Source organism: Fistularia commersonii, chromosome 33, assembly GCF_037954325.1.
Source record: "Fistularia commersonii isolate RoL2024-O1a breed Wild chromosome 33, RoL_Fcom_v1.0, whole genome shotgun sequence".
NCBI lineage: Eukaryota > Metazoa > Chordata > Actinopteri > Syngnathiformes > Fistulariidae > Fistularia > Fistularia commersonii.
Window position 1 is genome coordinate 9317234 of NC_141316.1, and position 25705 is coordinate 9342938.

General features: G+C 49.0%; 1 protein-coding gene across 1 annotated transcript in view; it reads right to left on the reverse strand.

Annotated features, from left to right (window-relative positions):
• ntn2 (netrin 2) overlaps window positions 1-25705 on the reverse strand; it is a 39789-nt gene that overhangs the window by 12455 nt on the left and 1629 nt on the right. The window contains exons 2-3 of the mRNA XM_086140624.1: window positions 13508-14714; window positions 3545-3733 (exon numbers count right to left, since the gene is read on the reverse strand). Coding sequence (XP_085996750.1) covers window positions 3545-3733; window positions 13508-14546 — 1228 coding nt within the window. The 5' untranslated portion in view covers window positions 14547-14714. The remainder of the gene's footprint in view (window positions 1-3544; window positions 3734-13507; window positions 14715-25705) is intronic.

Consider the following 25705-nt stretch of genomic DNA (forward strand, 5'->3'; position numbering starts at 1 on the left):
CGAAACTCACCCAGAGTCAGTCTTTTCTGGTGACGCTTTGCCAAAAAGTGCAACAAAATAGAATGACTCGGCTGTAACCGGAGAGCCGTAATTGTCCAATCTTATCGTGAAAAGACAAGAAAAGCCAAATAATACATTAGAGGGGGGGAAAAACCCTGTAACCCAACAGTTCGTCACAGGAATTGCCAGAGAGAGGCAGCTGCCGACACGCCTCGCTCTCATTCCACCGCGAGTGTGAGTGTGTTTGTGTTTGAGCTCGGCGTTTTTTCAGGAGGAGCCGTCCGCCGACGGACCGCGGCTGGAAGATCTCCTCAGGGGTGGAAAGCCCACGTCTTCACGTCTCCACGTCTCCACGTCTTCCAGGCCGACGGAGGCTCGACTGGAAACGCAGAATACGACACTGGCATATGGGAGGGGGTGGCACTCGACTGACCCGGGGAGGGGTCAGAGGTCAAGGGGGCAAGTCTCTTTGTGCCAGCTATGTAGCCCAGCTCCTCCATGTGTGCGCACACACACACACACACACACACACACACACACACACACCGTAAATAGGAGGAGTTCCTGCCACCATTGCTTGGTAGAAAAACAGCCATTTAAGGATCGCTGTCATTCCAGAGATTCTCCACACACACACACACACACACACGCTGGCACACATACTGAGGACAGCGAGAAAGAAAAAGCCGCGCTTGTGTGGTTTTGAACTTTTATTTAATTTTAATTCTCAAATGGAATATCCCACGGTATCCAATGAGATCTAAAATAAGCGCATTCTGACTGGGGCTTTCGGGGGAAATCAAGAGGTTGAGGTTGTGTGTGTGTGTGTGTGTGTGTGTGTGTGTGTGGCGCCCGGGGAGGTAGGAATTGTAGTTTCCTGGCACGATCAGCGACCGTCACGAGCCGCCGTCGGACGGCGAGGCTTTCTCACCTCCCCGCTAAACAATCGGAGGCTGTTAGGACATCTGCGTTTACTGCCAGTGTCCACGGCGCTCGGTAAACAATCGCCAACTGCCAGATCTGAGAGGCTTCGGGGGGGTCGGGGGTGAGGTTTGGGGTGGAGGGGGTGCACGTGGTGTCGGCGTCTGCCGCGTCTCCTCCGACTGGGGCTTTTTTTTTTTTTTTTTTTTTTTTATGTGCAGACGTTTGGAAGAGTTAAGAGGTAGTTAAAGGTCTTCAGATTCTTCGAGTCAGTGTGACTGCCCTCATAACATAGCAGGATGTGGACTTAGCAGGATCAGTGTGTGTGTGTGTGTGAGTGTGTGTGTTGCTTTTTCAGTTTCCAAATTTCCAAATTTTCTCATTCATTCATACATTCATTCATTCATTCATGACCTGTCCCGCTTAGAGCATCCCGGCTGTGATTGGACGAGGGTTCCCCCTGGACCAGCCAATCACAGAGCCCGATCCAGACGTAAACCCACTCACCCCGTCATCCAAACGTTGCATAGATTAGGGGTCCCCACTCCTGGTACGCAAAGAAAATTGTACTTTTTTTTTTTCATTTTTTCATTTTCATGTATTTAAAAAAAAAACCTCTGTTTCCGCCTTCGCCTTACCGCCGCACATTAACTCTACTTTGCCATTTCGCACATCAGCTAGCACGAGCTAGCCCCTGAAAAAAAACACGCAGAAGCGTCGCAAGCAATGAGAAAACTGCATTTAAAAGAAAATATCAAGATCCTTACCTAAGCTACAGGTTCATCGCAACAGGTGATACCCAAGCTCCACGCCCGCTATGCATTATTGGCGGCGATTCTAGCTAATCAAGCTATCAAACCCTCAAAAGTGCTACCAGTTGATGGTACGATGCTACCATCATACTAGTCAATGTTAAGATTTTCATGTATAAAACTGATCCGAAAAAGGTTGGGGACGCTCGTACGGAGGCATAAAACCCTCTTTCTCACAGCTCCAATAGACAAACAACATATTAACCCTCTCATCTAGACATCACGCGGAGAAAAACAACCAGCCGTTCACCCTCTCGCTGAGACGTCATCTCCAGGCATTCATACCTTCAGACCAAAGCGCCGGGGAGGTTGGCGTTCGCGCTCGTTCGGCGCTCGCATTTGTTGGAAACACCCATTCAAGGCAGGTCTGATTGGAAACAGAAGGCTCGCCGCCGTTTCCCCCCTCAGAGAACACCTGTATTTTATTGTCGCCGCTCCATTTTAGGCCCGATACTCACTCCCTCCTGCAGCCCTGCACCTTTAACCCCCCGGCCCGGCCGGCCAGACGCAAAGACGTGGCGGGGCCGGTGTTAGAAGAAGCCGAGCGAGGAAGCCGAGCTTTTTTTTTTTTTCCAAAAGCCTCATTACATTAGAGCAGAGAAGAGGCAGACGGAGCGAGTGTTGACCCTGCGAAAGCTCCGATCGATCACCGAGCCGCTCGCCCGCCCGCCGCCCGAAGTGCTTTGTTTTGATAAAGACAAATTGCCGTTTTCGCCGCGAGTGTGTGTGTGTGTGTGTGAGCGAAAGCATGCAGGACCAGGTATTCGCCGGGAATGAAAGATGGGAGACCAATTTGCAGAAAGGAGCGGGTCTGAGCGCTAACAGGACCGGGTCGGCTCTCCTTCTGTCAGCGTCTCGGTGCAGCGGCAGGTCAGATGACTTAGATTTAAAGTTATGCGACCAAACCGACGCTTTTTTTCGGGGGACGACGAATGGCTCGACGTCTCGGCGAGGCGACTGCAGCAGGGTGTCACGCCGTTTCAAACCCACCTGGTGTGCAGTTGCACTCGTGGGGAGATTCGCAGCCCCGACTTCCAAGCGGGATCTTCATCTCTTTCAGCTTTGGCTCGCTATTGCAGTCGTGTGTGTGTGTATGTGTGTGTGTGTGTGTGTGGTTTTTTTTTTTTATTTTCTGGAAGTCATACCTCGCCTTCATCACGACCACCAGGATAAAGTACACCCTCTCTGGTAGTGATTTAAATAGTTTCCCGAGCAACAAGTTCAGAAAACCGGTGTTACTTTTGCACGCGTTCCAGCTCGAGAAGAGCAACGCTTCCAGCATAACAGGAGGGCGAGGAATATTCATTACAAATGTGCAATAAGACGGGGGCAAAAACGCATTTTTCCATGAGACGTGTCTTGGTTTGGGGATATTATGTGGTGTGTGGGATCGCTGAGACATTTGTGGCGGGGGGGCAGAAATGCTTCGTGCTAAGCTTTGGTTTTCTCTGCTGTGTCACGGATAGCGAGTCGGGATTAGCGACCGTGAACGATTGTTTACCTCACGATTCCTTTTCGTCCCGGGTAGGAAAACACACCGTCGGGCGCCGATTGTACAGGTATGGGATTCGAATCCCCGACTATCACGAAGGGGGAAATCCAAATTTGGCCGGGCGAGAAAATGTAAAACGTCTGAAATGATCTCAGCCCGGCAAACGGACGGCGGCACCCGGAGCCGTTTCTGGAGGGATCTGTGGAAAGCGCACAGCAGCTGCGCGGCCACGAGCACTTATCTCGCGAATACCGCTTCAAAACCGAAAGGTCGGCCAGAACAAACAAAAGCGGCGCCAAACATCTCGTCGGACTCTTACCTTTGCAGGCTCTGCGGTGGGTGATGGGCCGCGCCATGTCTCGGTAGAAGCCTTCCTTGCAGTAGTGGCAGTGGCGGCCCGCGGTGTTGTGGCGGCAGTTCATGCAGACCCCTCCGCTCTTCCTCCCCGACAGCTTGTATAACTCCATGTTGAAGCGGCAGCGACGTGCGTGGAGGTTGCAGTTGCACGCTGCAGGAGCGACCGAAAGAAAAAAACATTACGCCTATGTTGTTATAAAATGTGTGATAGAGATCTTTAGCAAGGAGGTGCTAGAAGATCAACACCGCTGCTATTCCACTTCCATTGTGGAATAGCACTTCTCATCATACATGCTTCACATGAGATATGTGCAGGTAGTTTTTTCAAACATCTCACTGGTTCCTTCAGTGCTTGACCTTTGACCTCAAGTGGGTAAAAGTCTAAACCGTCCGGTCATTAGTTTTCAAAACTTTTCGCTATTTGGCGGCCAAACTCGGAAAACTCGAACTTGACACGACGCGCTGTAGAGCCCATAGTTGGGAAGTAACGCGTGAATGCGGATCTGTATTTTTGTTCTTTATCGTGTTACCGAAGGCCAAACCTCCGCAGAGCTCGGAGACACAAACAGAGGCGGCGATACAGACGGCAAAAGAACTCGGAGGACGGACGGACGATCAAACGGACGGATCCGTCCGTACGTGGATTTAACGTTTAGCATTAACGGCTAACAGACGTTGGTGTGTTTGACCACACACACCTGCTATCGTCACAAAACAGCTTTACCCTGTGTTTAGGGACGCTTCTGCAGGAGTTGTATCTTTTGGTATTTGTTTTCAAAGAAGATTAAGCATTGAGCTAAAAAAAAAAAAAAAGACATCTCGATGACGCGAGCACAAAAGTCAGGTACTAATGAGAATAGCACATGACCCGCGCCGCCATCTGAAATGGAAGCCTGGCACGAGGCTGGGAAAGAGGCCCGCTGGAAACCCTGGAAAAAGAACAGCGCTTTCCGACGCGGGTTTCCGATCCCATCTGGTGATCGCGCCGGCTCGTTTCTGGGGAGAACCTGTATTTAACGCGGTTCTGGTTTTTACGTGTGTGAATCGCGCGGAGGCTGTTTGGGGGGAAAACACCGCTATCTGTGCTTGTCTGCAAACAAAACAGCCCGTTGAACGTTGGATTTCACGCCGGAGGAACCTTTTTCCTCGCAACAAAATGTACAGAAGGATGTCCTGTTACGCCAGAGACGGGTTTCCGGAGCTACATTTTAAACCGTAGAAGTTAGCGAACAGCTAACAGGGTTCTGGAGGGGAAAACACTTGCAGAACATGGACGCTGAGGCTGCTTCCACCTTCCTGTTGTCTCCCAGCTGTTGTCCTCTTCTTCTTCCCTGGTTTGTTTTTAAATGTAGCGCTTGAAGCGCACGTCCCAGACGCTTGTTCCACTTCCTGGAACGGACAGATGACGCGCCGAGTCCGGTGACCGTCTGGGGCTACAGGTGGCGGGACTGCGATCGCGCCCGAGCATCTCGACCCGGCTCGTGTACGTTAACACCTTGTCTCGAGACATGAAAGCGACGGATCTCATTTTCCCCACAGCTGAAGCCCAGGCGGCCCTTTCGGGGCGTCCTCGTGATTTACTGCGCCGCGACGGGACCAGCCGGCGAAGTCTGGAAGGACGTGCCGGAGTGCGGAGAATGTAAAGAAAAGCCCCCAGAACGGAGCCTTTAAATGCTTTGCCATGTGTGGCCGTGACAGGTGGGAATGACTTTAACGACAGCCAGACGCGTCTTTGGTGGAGACCTGAGAATCGGCGTTTCGTAAAAAAAAAGCGTCAGGCTCAAACCCCAGAGGAAGCGTGGGTGAAAACAACCACGGCGGGAAAGGAGTTGGAGCTGATCGCCTCTCGCAGATTAGCTCGAATCGGTCGCTGGTGGGTTTATGGGTTTGTTTTGAAGTGCCGATGCGCGCGCGTACACACACACACACACACACACGCGCACACACACGCACAAGCTGCCACCCCTGGCGCCGCCCTGCTACTCAAATTAGCTTCCGCGGGGGGGAAAACCGAACGCCGTCGAAGGCCGTTTTTCAATTCATTTACACAACAAAGCGTCACCGGCGTGCTGCAGGAACACTCGCTAATCCCTATCTGGCCTGGAAAAATAAAGTTCGGAGTGTCGAGGGCGGCGGAAAGTCGCCGCGGTAACCGATCCCGGGGTATCCGGGGCAGGGAGGCATAAAAGTGGTTCCTGGTGTTGTCATGGACATGCGACAACAAACAAATCCCGGGCGCTTGGCGAGCGAAACTCCAGAACGAGGCGGGAAAACAATAGTTTTGAGTGGAAAGCGGGCGGAGACTCGAGCTCTGAAGCAGGTGGAAAAGCCTCGCTGCCGTTCCACGTTTCTTTATTTTCCTCCTCCCTCCTCCAAAGCCAGGCCTGTAAACACAGACCATTGATTTTGGATGCCTTCGTGCTAAAACCGGTCCTTAAACAGGCCGGGCGCTCCTCTCCAACACCGACTTCTCGGCCCAGACGAGAGTCCAGACCCGCTCCGCTCGGTCGCCCTACGTGTGTGTGTGTGTGTGAGAGAGGAAGACAGCGTGTGTGTTTTGGCTAACCTGGGCCTGGATGGTCCAGCCACCTGCTCAGGGCACCGGGAGGGAAACGCCGGTTAATTAGCTCCTCGTTCGTGCCAAAGCCGTGCACGGACAGTCACGTGCACGTCCGCCAGGAGCTCCGAGCGGGTGTTTTAAAAGAGGAAAGACGCTTCAGCGTGGAGCATCCCGAGGGGTTCCGCCGTCTCCGCGAAACAAAGCTACTTCCTTCCCTTTTCCCGCGGATAGATCTTTCACGCCGACTTTGACGCAACCTGCTTTCTCCGGTTCTCGAGCGGCGGCCTCAAGACCGACCGAGGCCCTCGGGAGCATTTTTAAACTTTTAAATCCCCCCCTCCTCTCCTTCCACGGCCTCCCCTTCTCACCTTCTCACACCTCCTCCCTGCCAATCCTCTCCTCCACCTTGTCTTTCTGCGTGGCATCGGGCCGCGAAAGATTTTAACAAGATTAGGCTGGAGGCTTGCCGAGGTGGGAGGCGGCGGCGGCGGCGGCGGGGGGGGGGGGGGGGGGTTTGGAGTCCAGTCCACCTCACCTCTCCACAGCACCGCTATCTCGGCCCGTGTCCAACGCCACCCTCCGCCTTTGCAATTTATCTCCCGCCCGTAATAACGGACGGTCGTGTGGCTGGGAAGAGTGAAGGGTGCGGCTTTACACGTGGATGTTGCAGAGGAGGCTCTGCAGAAAACTCAGGAGGTCTGCTTTCCACATGGAGAATGTCAGGACCGCATTGCGTCTGGTTAGGAGTCTAATATCTGGACTTATTTAGTTAAAAATAACTAAATAAATACATGTGTACATACGGAGGCCGCACTTGTCGATGAGCTGCAGGTGTCCACATTGTAACATGAGATATTTACACAGAAAGATGTTACACATGTTTACTTTTACATATAAAAATAAATACTAGAAAATAAAGGCTACAAATATGGCTGATGAAAATATAGTAAATAATGAATAAAATAAAATGAAATAAAATAAAATAAAATAAAACAAAACAAAATGAAACAAAACAAAATAAAATAAAATAAAATGAAATAAAATAAAATAAAATAAAATAAAATAAAATAAAATAAAATAAAACTAAATAATGTAAGGATAAAACACATCCATCCATCTATTTTCCATCCCTGCTTTGTCCTACTTCAGCTAATTGCTATCTTGGTCTTCCTCCTGCGCCCTAAAACGGTTAAAGTCGTTTTCTTCTGTGTCAAGATTGAACGGCATCAGAATTTCACAATCCCAATTTGGGGGCGTGAAGCTTATTTGCCCAAAAAAAAAAAAACAACAATAAACTAGCCGCGTTGTTGTTGAAGTCTTCAAAGCGTGTGAAAAACATAACGGTTTATAGTCCGGAAATGACGGTATCTGGTCGGGCTTCCACGACGACAAAACCTGGGACGCAAAATTGGCTCCAGCTGCCTTTTCCTTTCGGGGAAATTCCAATCTGTGAGCCGAGCGATTGTCCATCCAACCTGCGCCACCCGGACCTTTGCGGGCGCGTTGGACCGCCCGCTCAACACGACCGATGGGCGTTTCCGCAGAAATCGCCGCTTGCGTTTCATGTGCCGGAGAGAGGACTTGTCAAAACATATTAAATAACAGGCGGCCCATTTCGTTCCTCCGGACTCGGTGTGCTTGTGGACGTCTCCGTAGCAGTAAATCAGGCCTCGATGAGACATTTACGACTCCCATTAATTCATACGTGCACTTTCAAGTCCCTATTCCACGCCGTAAAGTTGAATTATTCCCGGATCTTTATCGTTATTAATAACTAAATGCTGGAAGTGCCGCGACACGTGAAGAAAAAAGAAAAAAAAAAAAAACAGAAATGGGTTAGACGTTCCCGCAGGAGCCTCGCAAGGCGGTTGGAAGGACGCGCTGTTCTAGATTCGCGGATTTGTTTGCGTTAACCGCGCCGTATCCGTCGGAGATACGGTCGGGTCGGCCGGTGCCGGGAGAAAGAAGCGGTTTTTCGGTGTCACCGTCACGTGACTCTGGTGCTGCCTGTTGTTTTTTCAGCAGGATTCACACCGGGAAGGAGCGGAGGGCGAGGGTGCCAGCGGTGCGGGGCACATGGCGTGATTGCTACCATCTGCGGCGAGGTATTCACCGGGGGGCCGGGGCGGCGGAGCCTCGGATCGCCTTGGCACGGGAACCGGCTGCGTCGCGACGCCAAAGCCAAACGGTTAAGAACACAAGCATATGTGCGCTCATTCACACGCTAAGTATGCAGATGCATGATTGCGCTCACACACACACACACACACAGACTTGGCCTAAGGCAGCGGGATCCAGGGTTTTAACCCAGTCGACATCTGACACTCTTCACATTATTTGGCCGTGTTCGCTGCCTGAATGAGAAATGTATCAGTCCTCTGGGGGCGGAGGAGGGGTTGGGAGGGTTGCGCCAACCAAAAGCTGACAAAGGGAATAAAAGAGGAGAGGGAGGCCGATAAAACGGCCCCGAAAGTTCCCGTCTGAGCCGGAGAAGGAAGCTTTTGCCTCCGCTCCTTCGATCCCGCAGATCCGCAGTTTGAGGAAAATGCCTCCAGTCCTGTTCGTGTCCCACCAACTCCCCACATCAGGGATTTCACAAGTCCTGACAGCGTCATTCTTTGGCTGCGGCGCCCTTTTCGTCCCCCATCCCCCCCTTTCGGCGCTCACAAACACACGTCGTGTTCATTCGGCCGCCTCTGCCAGCGGCGCTGAGAGTCGGGATCGCCTTTAACCGGATCGGCATTCGGCCGCTCTCCCGGAAGCAGGGAGTTATTGCGTCGCGAGTCTGAAAACGTGCGATTTTGCTGCGTCTCGGCTAATCCGCCCTCGGGCGCGACCTCCTCGTGCCCCCGCCGGGAGATGTGGGGCGAACAAGCAAAGATGGAGGCCCGGTTTGAAATTCTAATCAGCATCAAATAACCGCCCGCCCCGCGTTGGAGGAGGAAAAACCATCCGACGGGATGTTTTTCAGAGTTTCCACCGCTCGCTCTGAAGCTTGTTCAGGAGCATGTGGTCCTGGTTGGCCTCCTTCTAAAACACACACACACCATGTGTTACCATCTTCATGAGCGGCCCTCCGAAAACCCACGGGCATTTCGGCTTCGCCGGTGACATCAGTCCCGGAAGTGGATTGGATTCTCAGGACTCCGTCGGATAATCCCCCCGCCACGGTTCCAAACAGGCTTCATTAGCGCTACAGACATGAGCTAACGCTATTCATTACATAACAGGTAACACCTATTTGTTTTGAAGTAATGAAGAAAAGGCGTCGTGAATTATCGTCCGATTCGAAGAGGAAACGGAAGAAATTATCTATCGTTTTCGCCCTGGACTCAATATGTCGGAATTACTACAACGGAACATTCGACGCTCCACCCAAACGCTGCAGCAGAACAGGAACACCCAGCTCTCCTGGCAGCCGGTCCGGAGCGGCCCTTCGTGCAGCCTTCGCATGACCTCCGCGGTAATGAATGCATCGCGGCGTGCCAGCAGACGCAGGGAGAGGACCTGGCGTGCCGTTTTTTTTCTCATCCGGCAGTCAAAACGAGGAAGAGGAACGACGGTTTAATACAGGAAGTCCTCGGTTTACGACGTCCCCCTCGTCCTGGCTACGCGGCCGTTTCTCATAAATTTGCAAAGAAAATCTTGTTCCGTCGTTCCCACGTGACGGGAAAACAACATCGGAAGGCGGCTTTGTTTGCGCTCGCGGGTTGCGCGAATGCTACGGCGAAATATCGTATCGCGTGAACGGGTGAATGCTAGCTCGCTTCGAAATGTTGTTAGCGTGGCTATCGTCCAGTTGATTGACATGCAGTAAACTTCACAAAACGGGAGCCGGAGTCGGTAAGAAGCCGAAAACCTTCCCTCCGTACGACATTTGAAGCCTTATTTTTTCCACGATGTCGTATTCAAAGTGGCCTCTTCGGTCGGTCGCTATTCCGAAGAAAGGGCAACGCGGAGCGGCGCATGAAAATTGCCTCCGGGGATTTAAGGTGAAGGAAGTAAAATCCCGTTTGTCTGGAAAACAGTTCATTTTACAGCATTTTTCGACCCTTTTTTTTTTTTTTTTTTTTTTTTGCTGCAGGGAAGGAGACGCTAAAGAACAATGAAGAACGCTCCGAATCATCTGCCCGGATGTCACGTGGTCGGCGACTCGGTGAGTTCGGCACGATCTGTTGCGAAACACGGTTTCGCGTTTTAAAGTCAACATTTTATTTACACCGTGCCTTCCATCATCCATCTGCCGGGAGAACCCAAACCACAACCAGTAAGCAAATAGATCATATCCAGATCACGGTGTCCTTCTGTTCTGCGGTTGAAACTCGGCAGCTTTTTCCATCGTGTCTTTCTCAATGCAAACAGACACGCTACTTTACAAGTCTCCCCTCCCGACTGCTCGAAACGGGGGATTTGTAAACCGATGTCTTCAGGCGGGATTCATAGCGAGGGATGCAGCAGATGTGTGTGTGTCTGAAAACAGTGCGTGAGCTTGCCAAGAGGCCCAACACAGCATGTCAAACATTCACAAAAGCCCACAATCGACCCGGCTCGGAGGAGACGGTCTTCTTTCAACGCGAGAGGAAAGAATTTCACCGGAGTGAGAAGAAATTGGGAAAACTATGAGCGCAAAACTGTGAATTTACTAAAATCCGTCGTCCCTCGGGGGGCCGACCGGCTGCTCGGATTCCTCAGAACCGACAAACGAACCTCCCGCATCGACTTAACCTTGTCACCGCCCTGCGCCGGATCGTGACCTCGTAGGCCCCGAGTTGCCCCCCTCGCGACCCCCCCGGGGGTCGGTAAAGGCTCCGGTAAACACTCCGGGGGACCCCAAAACCTCCACCGTTCACTCTGTCTAAACCAGGGGTGTCAAACTCATTTTAGCTCAGGGGCAACACGGGGGAAAATCTATTCTAAGGTAGGCCGGATCGGTAAAATCATGACATATGAACTACTGTTACGTACCCATTGTTCAATTCACTCCTCAAACCTGGTATTTTTTAAGCTTTGCGAGCCGGATTAAACCTGTTCACGGTGCTAATCCGGCCCACGGGCCTTGAGTTTTGACACCCCTGGTCTAAACTCTCGCCGCCACAGCGGCGCACCCCAGGGATCACGCCGCGGCCCGCTTCCGAGTCACCGCGTGGGAGGTAAAAAGTAAACAAAAACGGGGTGTTTTAGGGCTTCTGTTCGGATTCACCAGGTTTCCCAGGCGTGCCAGAACCGGCTGGATAGAAGCTTGTGGAAGTCGGGCTTTTGGGGGTGGGAGGGGGGCCTTAACGTAGCTATTTAGCCCCAAAATCATAGACGGGAGTCCCACATCAGAACTCCATGCATGACATTCTGGAAAGTGAGATGTTGAAAAAGTAGCCTTGCTCCTTTGGCTCCGTCCTCCTCCTCCTCCTCCTCCTCCTCCTCCTCCTTCTCCAGCCCCCTTAAACAGATCTGGCGCTTCTCAACGCTAAATATGATCTCGGGCCAATTACAACCTTCTTCGATGTCCTTCTCCCGTTTTCCTCTCTCTGGTTGCAATTTGATTTCGTCATGAGGAAAGGTTAATTGGGTGCAGAGGTTCTGAATATGGTTTCATATTTCTATTTTCTATTTATTTGTTTTAGTCTGATTGACCTAAATTTGCATTCCACGTGCGTCTGTTCCTCCAGAATCCCCACGTGGGTTTTGAACGGAGACAAAATTCAGCACTCCGGAAAAGAAAAAGCTTATCGACTCCGAACGCGGCGCATTTACATTTACAGAAATTATTGAGATTTCACTCGGCCGGCGTTCAGAGCGCGTCTGGAATTTGTTTACTGCGCACGTCGCGAGGTAAAGGCAAACATTGCCAAAGTAACATTCTTGGATGCCTTGGCTGCGGTTGTGTGCCAATGGGCTGAGCGCTTGTCACCCACTGTTTGGACTTGCTCGTAATTAATAGTTCTTTTTTTTTCTTTTTTTTTTACAGGAAAGTCCAGAAAAGAGCAACTTTATCCCGCGTAGAGGAATACTAATCATACAGGGGGAAACGACGGCCCTCGTTTTCTGGGAACCGTCGTCGACGTTCGGCGGCGAAACAAGCAAGCGGAACTGTTCGTGAGTACGAAAGCGTTGTAAAACGCTCCCACACAGGTCATAACCCTACTTTTCAGCATCCACGCGCGTGGTAAGTCGATTTGTGGCACTGATTCGACCAAACTCTTCCAAGAAAGTGCGCAGTAAAAAGGTCCCGACTCCATCCGGCGGCGAAATCAACGATTTGAGCGGTCATTCATGCTTTTATCCAAAGCGACTTACAAAAATTGCAATTTAAAACCCGAAAATCCAAAGTACCGGTAGTCGTTATTCAGAAGTCACCACTCTGCCAGAGCTTCTTCTTCTTCTTCTTTCGGCTTTTCCCTTCAGGTGTCGCCACAGCGAGTCAACTTTCTCCATCTAACCCTATTCTCTGTATCCTCCTCTCTCACACCAACTACCTTCATATCTTTTCTCACGACGTCCATAAATCTTCTCTTTGGTCTTCCTCGAGACCTCATGCCTGGCAGCTTCACCTTCAGCAACCCTCGACCCAGATCTTCACCATGGTTTGGACATGAACACTCCTTTGTTCATGTCCAAAACATCTCAATCATCACTTTGCTCGGTCATACATGTCCTGCACCCCTATGACAGATTCTTCTCCTTCTTTCGGCTTTTCCCTTCAGGTGTCGCCACAGCGAGTCAACTTTCTCCATCTAACCCTATTCTCTGTATCCTCCTCTCTCACACCAACTACCTTCATATCCTCTCTCACGACGTCCATAAATCTTCTCTTTGGTCTTCCTCCAGACCTCTTGCCTGGCAGCTCCAATTCAACTGGCAGCTCCAATTCACCACTCTGCCAGATAACCGTCTCAAAACCATACATACATACGTACATTCATGTCCTCTGGGTTTTTTTTTTTTTTTTTGGGTGGTGGTGGTGGTGGGGCTAAGTGCGATTAGTGGGGTAGTGCTTGGTGAAGGGGTACGTTTTCAGATCGCGGCGTAAGACCTTTTCCGGGAGTTCGTTCCACCACCGAGGAGCCGAGACCGAGAAGAGCCGAGACCGGTTGGATCGGCAGCCGGGGGCTCGGAGCGATGGGGCGGACGGTCGCCGAGAGGTGGCAGATCGGAGGTGACGGGTAGGGACATGTGGCTCGACCATAACCTGAAGATAAGACGGGTCCGTCCCGTTCCCCGCCCGGTAGGCGAGCACCGGGGTCGTAATTTATCGTCATCGACTCCATCCTCGGATGTAATCAGATTGGTCGGCTACTACGGCTCGATTGGCCGCCGTCTCTTCCGCCTCTCTCACTACATCGGAATCGAAAAAGAAAGGACAATGCTTACGCAGACACTCGTTGGCCTCTCGTGCGCTGGCCCTCTGCCACGGCCGGTCGTAGTGGAAGGGCTTGCAGCGGTCACACTCGGGCCCTTCCGTGTTGTGCTTGCAGTCGCAGACCAGCTTGCCCTCCTTGTCCTTGAGGCACCGGGAGGCGTGTCCGTTGCACTTGCATCTTCCGCCCACCTGAAAGTCTCCCGCCGCGTAGAAATACGTCGGCATCGTCGACGCCACCGCCGCGGGGTCGTCTTCCCTCCCGCCGGCCGCCTGCCCCGGCTCCCGCGGCAGCTGGGGTCGGCTGAATACCACGCGGATGTCGGTAACGGTCACCCAGTCCTGGAGGACCGGGCTGTTGTCGAAGTCCTTCCCGGAGGGCCGTCCGTCCAGAGTGCTGAACGCGATGAGTCCCCCCGAGAGCGGGTAGAGATCGGTATGGCCGTCGGCGCAGAGAGCTTCTTGTTCGTTCTGTTTGGTGATGGTCGCCTTGTTGGGCCGGTTGTACATGCGGCGGCACTGCGAGGAGTAGAACTGGTAGGGCATCCAGGTCTTCCCGTAGTCCATGCTTTTGTATATGGCCAGGGACTCGGGTCTCGGCGAGCAGAACTGCAAGCTGACGTAGGTGATCTCGAACTTCTTGCCCAGGGAGAGCGTCAGCGTGACGTTGTGCGGGGAGGTGTTCAGGTTCTCCGACTGCCAGCAGGTGAGGTTGTGGGCCGAGTTTAGATCCGTGAGGTACGAGGCCGGGTGGGAGCGGCGGGGGTCGTCGGCGTCGCAGATCTGGCAGGCGCGCACCGAGGGCCGGTCGTCGCCTCGCTCCACCACGCTGCAAGAACGGGACGGAGGTCGGCCGCACACGCTGGACACCAGCACCTCCTTGCCGAAGGCGGCGTTGATGAACTCGGGGATGCAGCGACGGGCGGCGCCCGTGTCGTCGTAGCAAGGGTCCTGGGGGGTCTGCTGCCCGGCGAAGGGATTGGTGGCGCTGTGGGTAAAAGCCGAGCATGCCCAGAGGCACAGGCACAGCAGGCGCCTCCAGGGCTCCCTCATCCTGCTCGGAGGGCCGGAGTCCGGGATTCTCGTCCGCTTTCCGCAGGATCTGGCGGCGGAGGGTGCGAGTGCGCGCCGGCGCGTCTCCCCGAGGGTGTTTTTTACTTTAAATACGCTGCGAGTGTCCGAGCTCGGTGACCCGGCGCTTCAGGCCGACCAGAGCCCTTCCTGTAGGAGATAGAAATAAACACAGGGGTCAGTGTCACGGACATAGCTTCACCATAATAGGATGAAAATAAAAAGATAGAAATGTTTTACTGGATCTTAATACCCATTTGTGTTTGCCCTTATAAAGGAAGTCAAGTCTGTGGGCAGATCCTTTGCGCAGTGCGACTGCAAAGCGAATGTTTTCATTGACTAAAAGCCCGTCAAAGCATAAGACAGTTAGAGAGGGGGTGAAAGAGAGGATGTGACCATTTAAAGAGAGACATTTGTGGCTGCAAGTGACCGCATCCTGAATTTCAATGCTCTCATTCATCTGCTTCCATTAGCTTCCAAAAACGGTCGAGAAATCCACCTCGAAAAACCCCCCCGGTGGCGTTTTAGAAGCCGACACGTTGCCGCCTCCGGGGCCGGAAGGTCCCCGGTTGGATTTCTCCGGGGAGCCTCCGTTGTCCGGCGTGTGAATTAACGTCCATATGTCTCTACGTGTGTGATCGACGGGTCGGCGGCGAACCAATCACAGCCGCGACGGGCTCGATAAGCGGTTTAGATCGTGAATGAGATTTTTAGACCCGATCGAACGTGATTATACCATTCACGCGCAACGGGGAAGGCGGCATTATGGAAATTCAAAGTCCTTTCCGAGTCTCGGGGTTCGGCACCTGGATGACATCACTCGTGCCCTCGCAACGGGACCGGGAGGGTCCAAAGGAGACGGCGGGGCGCGGGGAGGGGAAAGAGATAAAGAAAGAAATGTATATGGCCTAAGGCTTTTCCACCGCTAATCCCCTTTACTTCCCAGGGTGCCAAATTTAGAAGAGCCTCATTTCCAAAAAAGCTGACAGCTGAGGGGTCCGCGAGGGACCCCCGCTCCCTTTTGAGGGTTATTTATTAAACGACAATGAATCGCACCCATGCCCTTCCCCGGGTTTCCCCTCTTGCGGCGCGACATCGCTCTTCATCTCGGAAGAACAAAAGCCGGCCCTCTGTATCCACTCCGGTGGAGTGGGGAAGGCAGACAGATGGATTTAAGGGGAGTCAGAAAAAAACAAAAGTTTTCTTTTCTTGAGTGGGGTCTAAAGCTCGCCGGGCTCAAAAGAAGCGCCCGGCGGCCCGGCTAATAGAACCACTCATCTGCACTCGAGTGCTTAAACCCGGCCATTTGGCTTCTGCTGAAGCAGAAAGCGGGGGGGAGGGAGGACGGACGGCTGGGGGGAATTAGACGGAGCCGAGCCGCCGTTTGACAAACGCGAACTCGGAGACTTTGGAAAAATGATAAAACTGATATTTGATTGCGTCTCATAGTGAGAAAGGGATTCCCTTCCCGTGGGTCCGGTGCGAGTCCGGAGCAGGGATCGGCAACCACGACCACGCAAAGAGCCATTTGGACCCCGCCATAAATCGATCGCCGTGATCTCACTTTTATTTTTCACTTTTTTTAATGCCTGATTTGCACCGTCAATCTAAGCAATGTCTTCGTAGTTGCAAAGTGACTTGGCGAATACAGTAGATCTGATTTTAAAGAAAAATGCAGGAGCCAAACAACCCTTTTGAAAAGTTTTTTTTTTTTTTTTTTTTTTGCCTATGTATAAGCAAAATATGTGTTGATTTTTTGAATCAATGAACAACTGCAGTGCAAAATATTTTGAACTCCCCAAAAAAAGGCCTCGGCTTGAAGGGTACTTTTAAGCAAAATACTTCTTGTATTTATGAAAAAAAATGACGTCCTCTCTCTGAGTGCCGTCATCCGTTTACTGCCACATGCAGAAAGAACAACAAAACTTTTTTGAAATTAACTTGAAATTAAAAATGACATTTTAAAAATTAACTAAAATAGAATACAATTTAATAATAATAATTATTATATTATATTATATTATATTATATTATATTATGTTACAATACTACCACTGGCATGTTCAACACTACTACAACTACCATTAGTACTAAGAATAACAATAATAATTCATTATTATTTTATTATGATTATTCTTAATAATTATTATATTATATTATATTATATTATATTATATTATATTATATTATATTATAATGAACGCTGAACGCCACAGGAGGTCTTTCCTACCTGAGGCTATCAGACTTTTTAATTCCTCTTCCCTCAGCCGCAGGGAATCTTCAATCTTTGTAGTTACTGCTAACAGCTAAGACCATTTATATTTCATTATATTTCTTATTCTTCCTCCTTTCCACTATTGTCTATTACTGTTATGTTTTTACTTGAAACTCTGGCACAACAATTTCCTTCGGGATTAATAAAGTTGTTCTCATCTCATCTCATCTCATCTCATCTCATCTCATCTCATCTCATAATACTACCACTGGCACGTTCAACACCACTACTACTACCACTACTACTAATAATAATAATTAATAATTATTTTTGGCATGATTATTCTTAATAATAATTATATTATATTATATTATATTATATTATATTATATTATATTATATTATATTATATTATAATACTACCACTGGCACGTTCAACACTACTACTACTACCACTTCTACTAATAATAATAATTAATTATTATTTTTAGCATGATTATTCTTAATAATAATTATATTATATTATATTATATTATATTATATTATATTATATTATATTATATTATATTATATTATATTATATTATAATACTACCACTGGCATGTTTGATACTACTACTACTACCACTCTTACTAATAATAATAATTAATTATTATTTTTAGCATGATTATTCTTAATAATAATAATTATATTATATTATATTATATTATATTATAATACTACCACTGGCATGTTTGATACTACTACTACTACCACTACTACTACTAATAATAATTAATTATTATTTTTATTATGATTGTTCTTAATAATAATATAATATAATATAATATAATATAATATAATATAATATAATATAATATAATATAATATAATATAATATAATATAATATAATCATTATTATTATGATTATTATTATGATTATTATCATAGGGAGCCATGGGATTCTGACCCCTGGTCTGGAAAAATAATTTTCCTCCCTTCCTGGCTGAGAAGGTGGCTCTTAAAGACTGGAAGAGCGGATGAGTTTTGCAGATCCTTTTGCAAATATCCAGCATGAAAGATGGAGAGTGAAGCGGTTGGTGAAGGATGAGGACGGGTTCGGGTTTTGATCGATGACGGTTAAAACGGGCACGGCGTGCGGAGAAGGTCCAGGTGACGACGACGCGAGAGAGAGGGAAGCGAGGGAGACGGGAGGAGGCGTCGGAAAGGAGGCGAGAGGGAAACAGCGGGGAGACGGATGAAGGTGAGGGACGGCGTGAGGTTTGTGTCTGGACTCAGATGACTAAATATGGTGCGGTCCGCGTCGTGCCGGGCTCGCCGTCTGGTGCACGTCAGCGACAGGGGAGCGGCGAGTTCTGCGGTTCTCCTGCGATATAATGGCGTGAATCTGGTCTTTATTAAGAACTTATCTCAATAAAAAGCGAATATGAGCCCGTGCCAGGCAGTCATTCCAGATCTCCAGAACCAACAGGAATGTCAGCGCAGCGGTGGAGCTGGCTGACCTTTGATTCACAGAATTTAAAGGGAACTTTTTTTTTTTATTTGATTTTTTTTCTTTCAGGAAAAGTCTCTGCTTCCAGCTTAGATGGCGTGTTCAAGAAGCCACAAGCTCCCCAAGGCTGGAGGCGGACATTGTCTTTCATTAAATGCGGTCGGAGCGGCGGTAGCTGCAGGCCGGCGTCTCCGGTCCCAGTTGGAACATTTCAAGGGAAGCACAAAGAAGCGGTTTCGATGTTTACAAGGAATAGATATTTATTCATGTACGGAGAAGATGCCACCGGAGATGTGGCCATTTTCGGGAAACGCCTCCCCGCTTTGTTGGTGACTTGATTTGAGAAAATGTGCCGATTACGCTGCCGTTTGCGGAGCAAACGTGACAAGAAAAGCCACTTAAGCGAGCATCCGACGCCCGCAAGGTTCCTTCCCATGTGGAGCCTCCATGTTCTCCATGTGAGGTTCCTCGGGGTTCTTACCGCAGTCCAAACACATGCAGAAGGTTCACGCAGACCCTACAGTGTCCAGGGGTTTGAATAAGAGCAGTGTTTCCCAACCGCATTAGCGTGCCGTGAGAGGTCATCAGGTGTGACGTGGAAAAATGCCCACTTTCACCTGATTGGTCCGGAAATTATTTATCCAACGTGAATAATGTGTCTTCCTGTGTCTATGTGGGCAGCGTGTCCATTCCATGGCAACGGGTAGTGAATTAACCTGCGCATCTGTGTATCAGAGTGATTAGTGACGCTTTGCGTGATACATTTTTAAAATGAAAAGTATTTGTATCTGGGTAAACAAACAGGCAGCGTTGTTGAAAACTACCAAGACGAGTGAGAAAGCAGTGAAAGCTGCTATAAAGTTGCTGAACTCGTCTCTAAATCCAAACAGCAAAACATTAATACTACCTGCCGGTAAAATCATTGTAGAAGAAATGCTCGGCTCTGGTGTTAATAACGAAATAGCCAGAGTTCTTACAAATAATACCATTTCCAGACATTTCCAATGTCTTCAGACATTGAAATGAGCGTTCTGGAAAAGTTGCACATCAGTGGGAAATTTGCATTGCAACTTGACGAATCTACAGATATTAGACACATTAGATTTCACACTAAGTAAATTGAGACTGCGGTTTCATTCTAATTCGTTAAAAAATGTTTTTTGACATATTTATTTGGTGGTGTGCCGTGTGATTTTTCTCATGTAAAATATGTGCCGGGTTGGGAAACACTGAATGAGAGGATGAATCGTCAATAATGAATGAATGAATGAGAGGGTTACAAAACCTGGAGACTTTGCATGTATACGGTCAAATAACGGACGTATAACTTGTAGCATTTGCCAGATTGTCGGGTTCAAGCAGGTTGGAACCGATGGAGAAAGGTGTCCGAGGTACGAAGAGATAGAAGAACACCAGCCAGAAGGAAAGGAGAGCTGGAGGAGACGGCGGTGAGATGATCTGCAAACACTGACAACGACCAAAAGACAGAGCTGGAGGTTGCAGAGATGAAGATGTGGAGGTTTTCTTTGGGAGCGACCAGGATGGAGAGGATCCCGAATGAGTCCATCAGAGGGACGAGGCACGTTAGATGTTTTGGAGAGAAGGTCAGAGATGGTCGGGTCCTGGACAGAAGAGGGGGAGCCAATATATCGGTAGACGGATGCCGGAATTGGAGGTTTAGAGGAAGACCAAGGAGAAGATGGACGGACCGTCGTGAGAGAGGATATAAGTTAGTTATTGGGATTAGATGGGTTTGATGGAGAAGGTTGATTCGCGGTGGAGACCCCTGAAGGGAAAAGCCAAAAAGAAAAGAAGATCTGCAAAGAAGATCCCCTTGGAAGTCTCAGCCTATTTTGCATCCTGCTTATTTTTGTTTATTTTATTTTTGTCTTTGCTATTGTCACTCTGTTTTTGCCCTCATTTTGGTCGTCTATTTTCACCCATCGTTGTCCATTCTTATCCCCGTTGATGTTGTTAGTGTTTTCTCTGCAGTCTATTTATTCGTGGACGTCTTTTGCTATTTTCTAACTGTCTCTCTAATTATCGACACTATCTTAAACATTTCGATTGTCGGTTTTATGGGTACGATTTCCTCCAAAGTCATCCGGGGGGGGGGGGGGGACTTCCGTAACGGGGGCGCCGTGAGAGACGCCGCTCGGTCCATTTAGCGAGCGGAACAGACCGAACGGTTTCAATCGTCCAATTAGAGGACGGGCAAAAGCGGGGAAATTCGATTTAAAAAAAAAAAAAAAGAAGAAGGTATGCGAGGAATGGGGGTGGGGGTGGGGGGGGGAGTGGAAGACGCAGAAAGAGGATGGCAGGGTGGTCCGGGAGACATTCCGGGAAACGTTTTTTCAGCTTCTCGCTGTCACCGGGAGATCATCCCATGTTGAGTTGTCTCCCTTTCAAGCGTGGGCGCCGCTGTCAGAGTTCACAGATTAGGAAAACAGAAGTCGCTGAGAGGCTTTATTTGGCTTGGGGTGTAGAGGAGGGCGCCGGGGGGAAAGCGAGGAGAGGACGGGGACAGCTGAGCCGCTTTGTATCCCAAGTGGGAGCCTTTCACGCCGCTCAGGAGAGTTGGCGTGGCGGCCCCACTCGGGCCGGGGGCTGAATGGGGGTCTTCTGGGTTTCCTCGCTCGGATGACAGCGAGCCGGGGCTGAAGCCGGTGCCCTGCTGTCCCGTCAGCCTGCTGTACAGTAATCCCTGGTGGGGTTATTAGTGGCTGCCCAGAACCACAGAGGACTTTTTAATAGGCTAACAACAGGCCCACATCCACTCTCATTATGAGCGGGGAAAGATGTATTGTGCCAACACAAAGGAACAGTGAGGGGAGGCCCCGCTATTCAAAACCCCCCAGATTGAAAATGGTTTGACGGGGTTTTTATTCCCCCTGTCCTCCGGGGGGACGGCACCTGCCCCGGGGTCCGATCCAGTCGCTAGATGCGATCCTTCTATGTGCGTTCATTCGTTCATTAGCTGGACGGCTAATCCTGCGCGAGCCTTTCTCAGCCGCGATTGGGCGGGAGTTCACCCCGGACCTGTCAATCACAGGGCCGAGTCAAGAGTCACCCGCGCCTCATGCAGACATACAGGACTGTCTCGGAAAATTAGAATATGGTGATGAATTTCTTTATCTACTGTAATGCAATTACCAAAACAAAAATGTCATACATTCCGGATTCATTACAAATCAACTGAAATATTGCGAGCCTTTTATTATTTTAATCATGCAGATGATGGCTTACATCTTAAGAAAACTCAAAAATCCTATCTCAAAATATTCGAATATCATGAAAAAGTCATTTTTGTTTTTTTAATTGCATTTTGGAAGATAAAGAACTTTATCACCATATTCTAATTCTCTGAGAGTCTTGTATAGCCATTCACTCGCTCATCCACACATCTTGTAGACACGCGCCTGCAACATTCACTCATTCACACTCCATATTGAATCATACTGCATTCACTGTCTCATTCACACCTCTAATAGATACAACTTTCACTCGTCATATCAAGAAATGCAAACATTCACTCTCTCGGTCACACGTCATATAGACGCACAGCCATTCACACACTCATGTTTGTTCATTCACACATTGTGTAGAACTTTGACCGCAACACTCACTCATTCACACACCATACAGACACATACAACAATCACGCTCTAAATCACACATTTAATAAAGATACAACATTCACTCATTCATTCCCATGTCCTATGGAAACATACAAATTCTCACCTCGTACAGACATACATGCATTCACTCATTCATACATGCATTCACTCGCTCATGCACTCATCATATAGAGAAGTACAAACATTCACCCTCTCATTCATGACATATGGAAAATTATGAACTTTCACCCTCTCATTCATATATCATTAAGAAATACAGCCATTCACTCACTCATTCACACATCGCTCAGAGACAAAGCCCTGCAATATTCACTCACTCATTCACATGTCATGTAGACACATACGTTCACCCTCTAAATCATACATTTAATAGATACAACATTCACTCATTCATTCCCATGTCCTATGGAGACATACAAACTCTCACCTCACACACACATGCATGAATTCACTCATTCATTCATGCATTTCACTCCATCATTCGCAGGTCAAATAGACATATAACATTCAGCCTCGCATTCATACACCCTTAGAAATACAGCCCTTCATTCACTCATACACACATTCACTCATTCATTCACACATCATATAGACACAAACACATTCCCCCATCCATTCCCATGTCATGCATTCACTCACTCATTCACTCGTCATATAGAGACATGCATGCATTCACTCATTCATTCACTTGTCATATAAAGACACGCATGCATTCACTCATTCATACATTCACTCATTCATTTGCACATCATATAGACACATTCACCCATTCATTCCCATGTCATGCATTCACTCACTCATTCACTTGTCCTATAGAGACACACATGCATCACTCCTTCACACATGCATTCACTCATTCATACATGCATTCAGTCACTCATTCATGCATTCACTCACTCGCTCATTCACTCGTCATATAGAGACATGCATGCATTCACTCACTCATTCACTTGTCATATAAAGACACGCATGCATTCACTCACTCATTCATCCATTCATGCATTCACTCACTCATTCACTCGTCATATAAAGACACGCATGCATTCACTCGTTCATACATGCATTCACTCACTCATTCACTTGTCATATAAAGACACGCATGCATTCACTCACTCATTCATACGTGCATTCACTCACTCATTCACTCGTCATATAGAGAGGTGCATGCATTCACTCATTCATTCACTAATCGCATCGAGACGTATCACAATTACCCTCTCATTCACAAAATGTGGCTTCCTGCATGTGTTTGGACGGCGGGAGGAACCCGGAGAACCCTGAGTGGCCCCACGCAGACACGGGGAGAACTTTGACCTCCAGTTGGAATCCAACCGGGGACCTTCTGGCTTTGAGCTGCTCCACCGTGTCGTTCCTCCAGTAAACCTTTGGCATATATTCCAGCGAAGACTCGTCCCACGGGGGGACCCGATCGCTGACGGCTTGACAGACACGCTCTGATAAAGTCCCCGCGCTCTCAAAGATCTGGGAGGCGAATAAAGCCGTCCAGATAAACAATCAGCCGACGTTCATCAGGGCGGAGGGTCGACTCTTCCACCAACATCCTTAGCAGGATCACTGACAAACTTCCAAAGCCCCAGAGATGGTCGAACCTGGACCCCGTCCACGCCTCCGTTTCCCCCGTGCCGTTCCAACCCTCTAAATCGTTTCCCGCCGCTATCATCGCGGGGCAAGCTGCTATCTACTAAACCTGAAAATCTATTAAACCATTACAAAACGCCGATTCAATAATTCCCGCTTATCTGCCTGCAGAGCTGACGGAGATGCCGCTGCAGCGGAGGAATGCACCGGTGGCCCCGGTGGCCCCGGTGGCCCCGGTGGCCACGGAGGCTCGTTCCCGGCGATAGGACAGGACGCCTCGTGTTTTTCTTCTTAATGAAGTGTTCGGTGAGGTCAGTGTTTCTCGGGGAGGTTCGCTCCGGTGACTCATCGAGCCCGAGGTTAAACGGGGTTAACTTGTCACAAACAGATCGTGCACAGCGGCGGCGGCGGAAACTTCACTGTTAGTTTGAAGCGATTTCAACAACAAGAGCAGGTTTTAGTTGTGATTTCCCTGGTTTTCTGGCTTTATGGGATTCATTCATTCATTCATCCACATCACATATAAAGACGTACAACTATTCACCATCTCACGCACAAAGCAGCAGAATCAGAAGTATTTTATTAGTCCAGGAGGAATTTGAGTGGTCTCAGACGCTCTATACAGAAGACATAAAAGAAATAATAATAATAAAAGGATGAGGTACAAGCTTCCTATAGAGAGATATGACAATTCATCCTCTTATTCTATTCTTATTCTGTCATTTATTACCCCGGACAACAATCTTCTGCACTATCCTGGATAACCGGACGGTCTTTTTAGGACACTTTATTCGACTTGGATTATTGCGAGGCACCTTATCGGGACACTTTTCCGACCTCGTTGGATTCTTTTTCAAATTATCATTATCATTATTATCATTATTTCCTGCCGAGTGACCGTGCAACATGTCTGATCTGTGCAATGTTTATTATGCTTATGCTCCGAGACGCCTTCACTTCCTTCGGGATCAATACAGTATCTCTACTGCTCTACTCACGTGTCGACCTCCTGCACGGGTTTGGCGTGTTGGAGGAACCCTGAGGTCATGGCGACTCCGTATGGAAAAGCCCCAGCGGAAATCCAACTACAGACCTCCTCGCCGCTAACCACCGCTAACCGCTGCGCCGCGTAAAACCATTTTCCTAACCGAGCTCTCTCTCGGCTGATAATCCTCGAAGGAAATATTCCCGGTTGAACCTTCCCGTCCCCCCGCGGCCGATCCTCGGAAACCCTATCTCCGGTTTTTAGGTCACTCCCGATCTTATTTCACCCGCTTGTCTTCTCCCGACTGCTCGCCGATTAGCATTAGCAACACCAAACAGGACAAAACCCATTTCTAGTCAAATTATCGCAGCTAGTTTTTTTTTTTGATTTCCAATAAATCAACCGGTGTGTATTCAGGCTCGGCCGCGGCCGCCGCTTGTCTTCTGATCTAGAATACACACCTCTATATTTGTGTTTAGTGCAATTATCTACTTCCTCCCCGGCCCGACCTCGAAGGCGCTGAAACCTTCCCATCGGCTTTATCTCGCCGTTGGATGTTTGGTTTTGCGTAGACAAAACATTTTCGCAGACGGATATCACACCCAGCCAAAATGTGCTAAATCTCCTCGCCGATGTAATAAGTGTCTCTTGGATCGCACACACGCGTAGAAACAACACCGACTAAGGAAGCGATAGCGACAACCCCAAGGTGGAACGGATGATTTTAATCACTTCTCCCGCCGAATGACCGAAAGACGCCGACGAAGGTGCGATTTATCTCCTGGGACGCGAACGGGACGCCGCAAGAGGCCCGCTGGGAGCCTCAGCGCGGAGCAGGTGCGGGTTCGACCTCTTTTATTTCCAATTTCCCACGGACTTCGGTCGTAATCCCGACCGCAGGCCCGGCCGAGGGATCTCAGGTGTTCCCGTACGAGAGGAAGCGGCTTGTTTAGAGGCAGTTAAAGAGAGAGGTGAGCTCTTTCTGAACTCTTTGAAGGCTGGCTGCGGTAGGCAGAGCCGCGGTTTACCCAAAAAAAACCCCCCTTCCTAACAGGAAAACAGTTTTTTTTTTTTTTTTTCCATTGCACAAGAGCAACCTCTATCCCGCAGCCAAAAGCAAAAGGGGGCTGCTTTGAACTCACAGGGGGGAAGAAGAAGAAGAAGAAAAAAAAAAGCCAAAAAGAAACACAAATAATTTTATGAAGTGCTTGG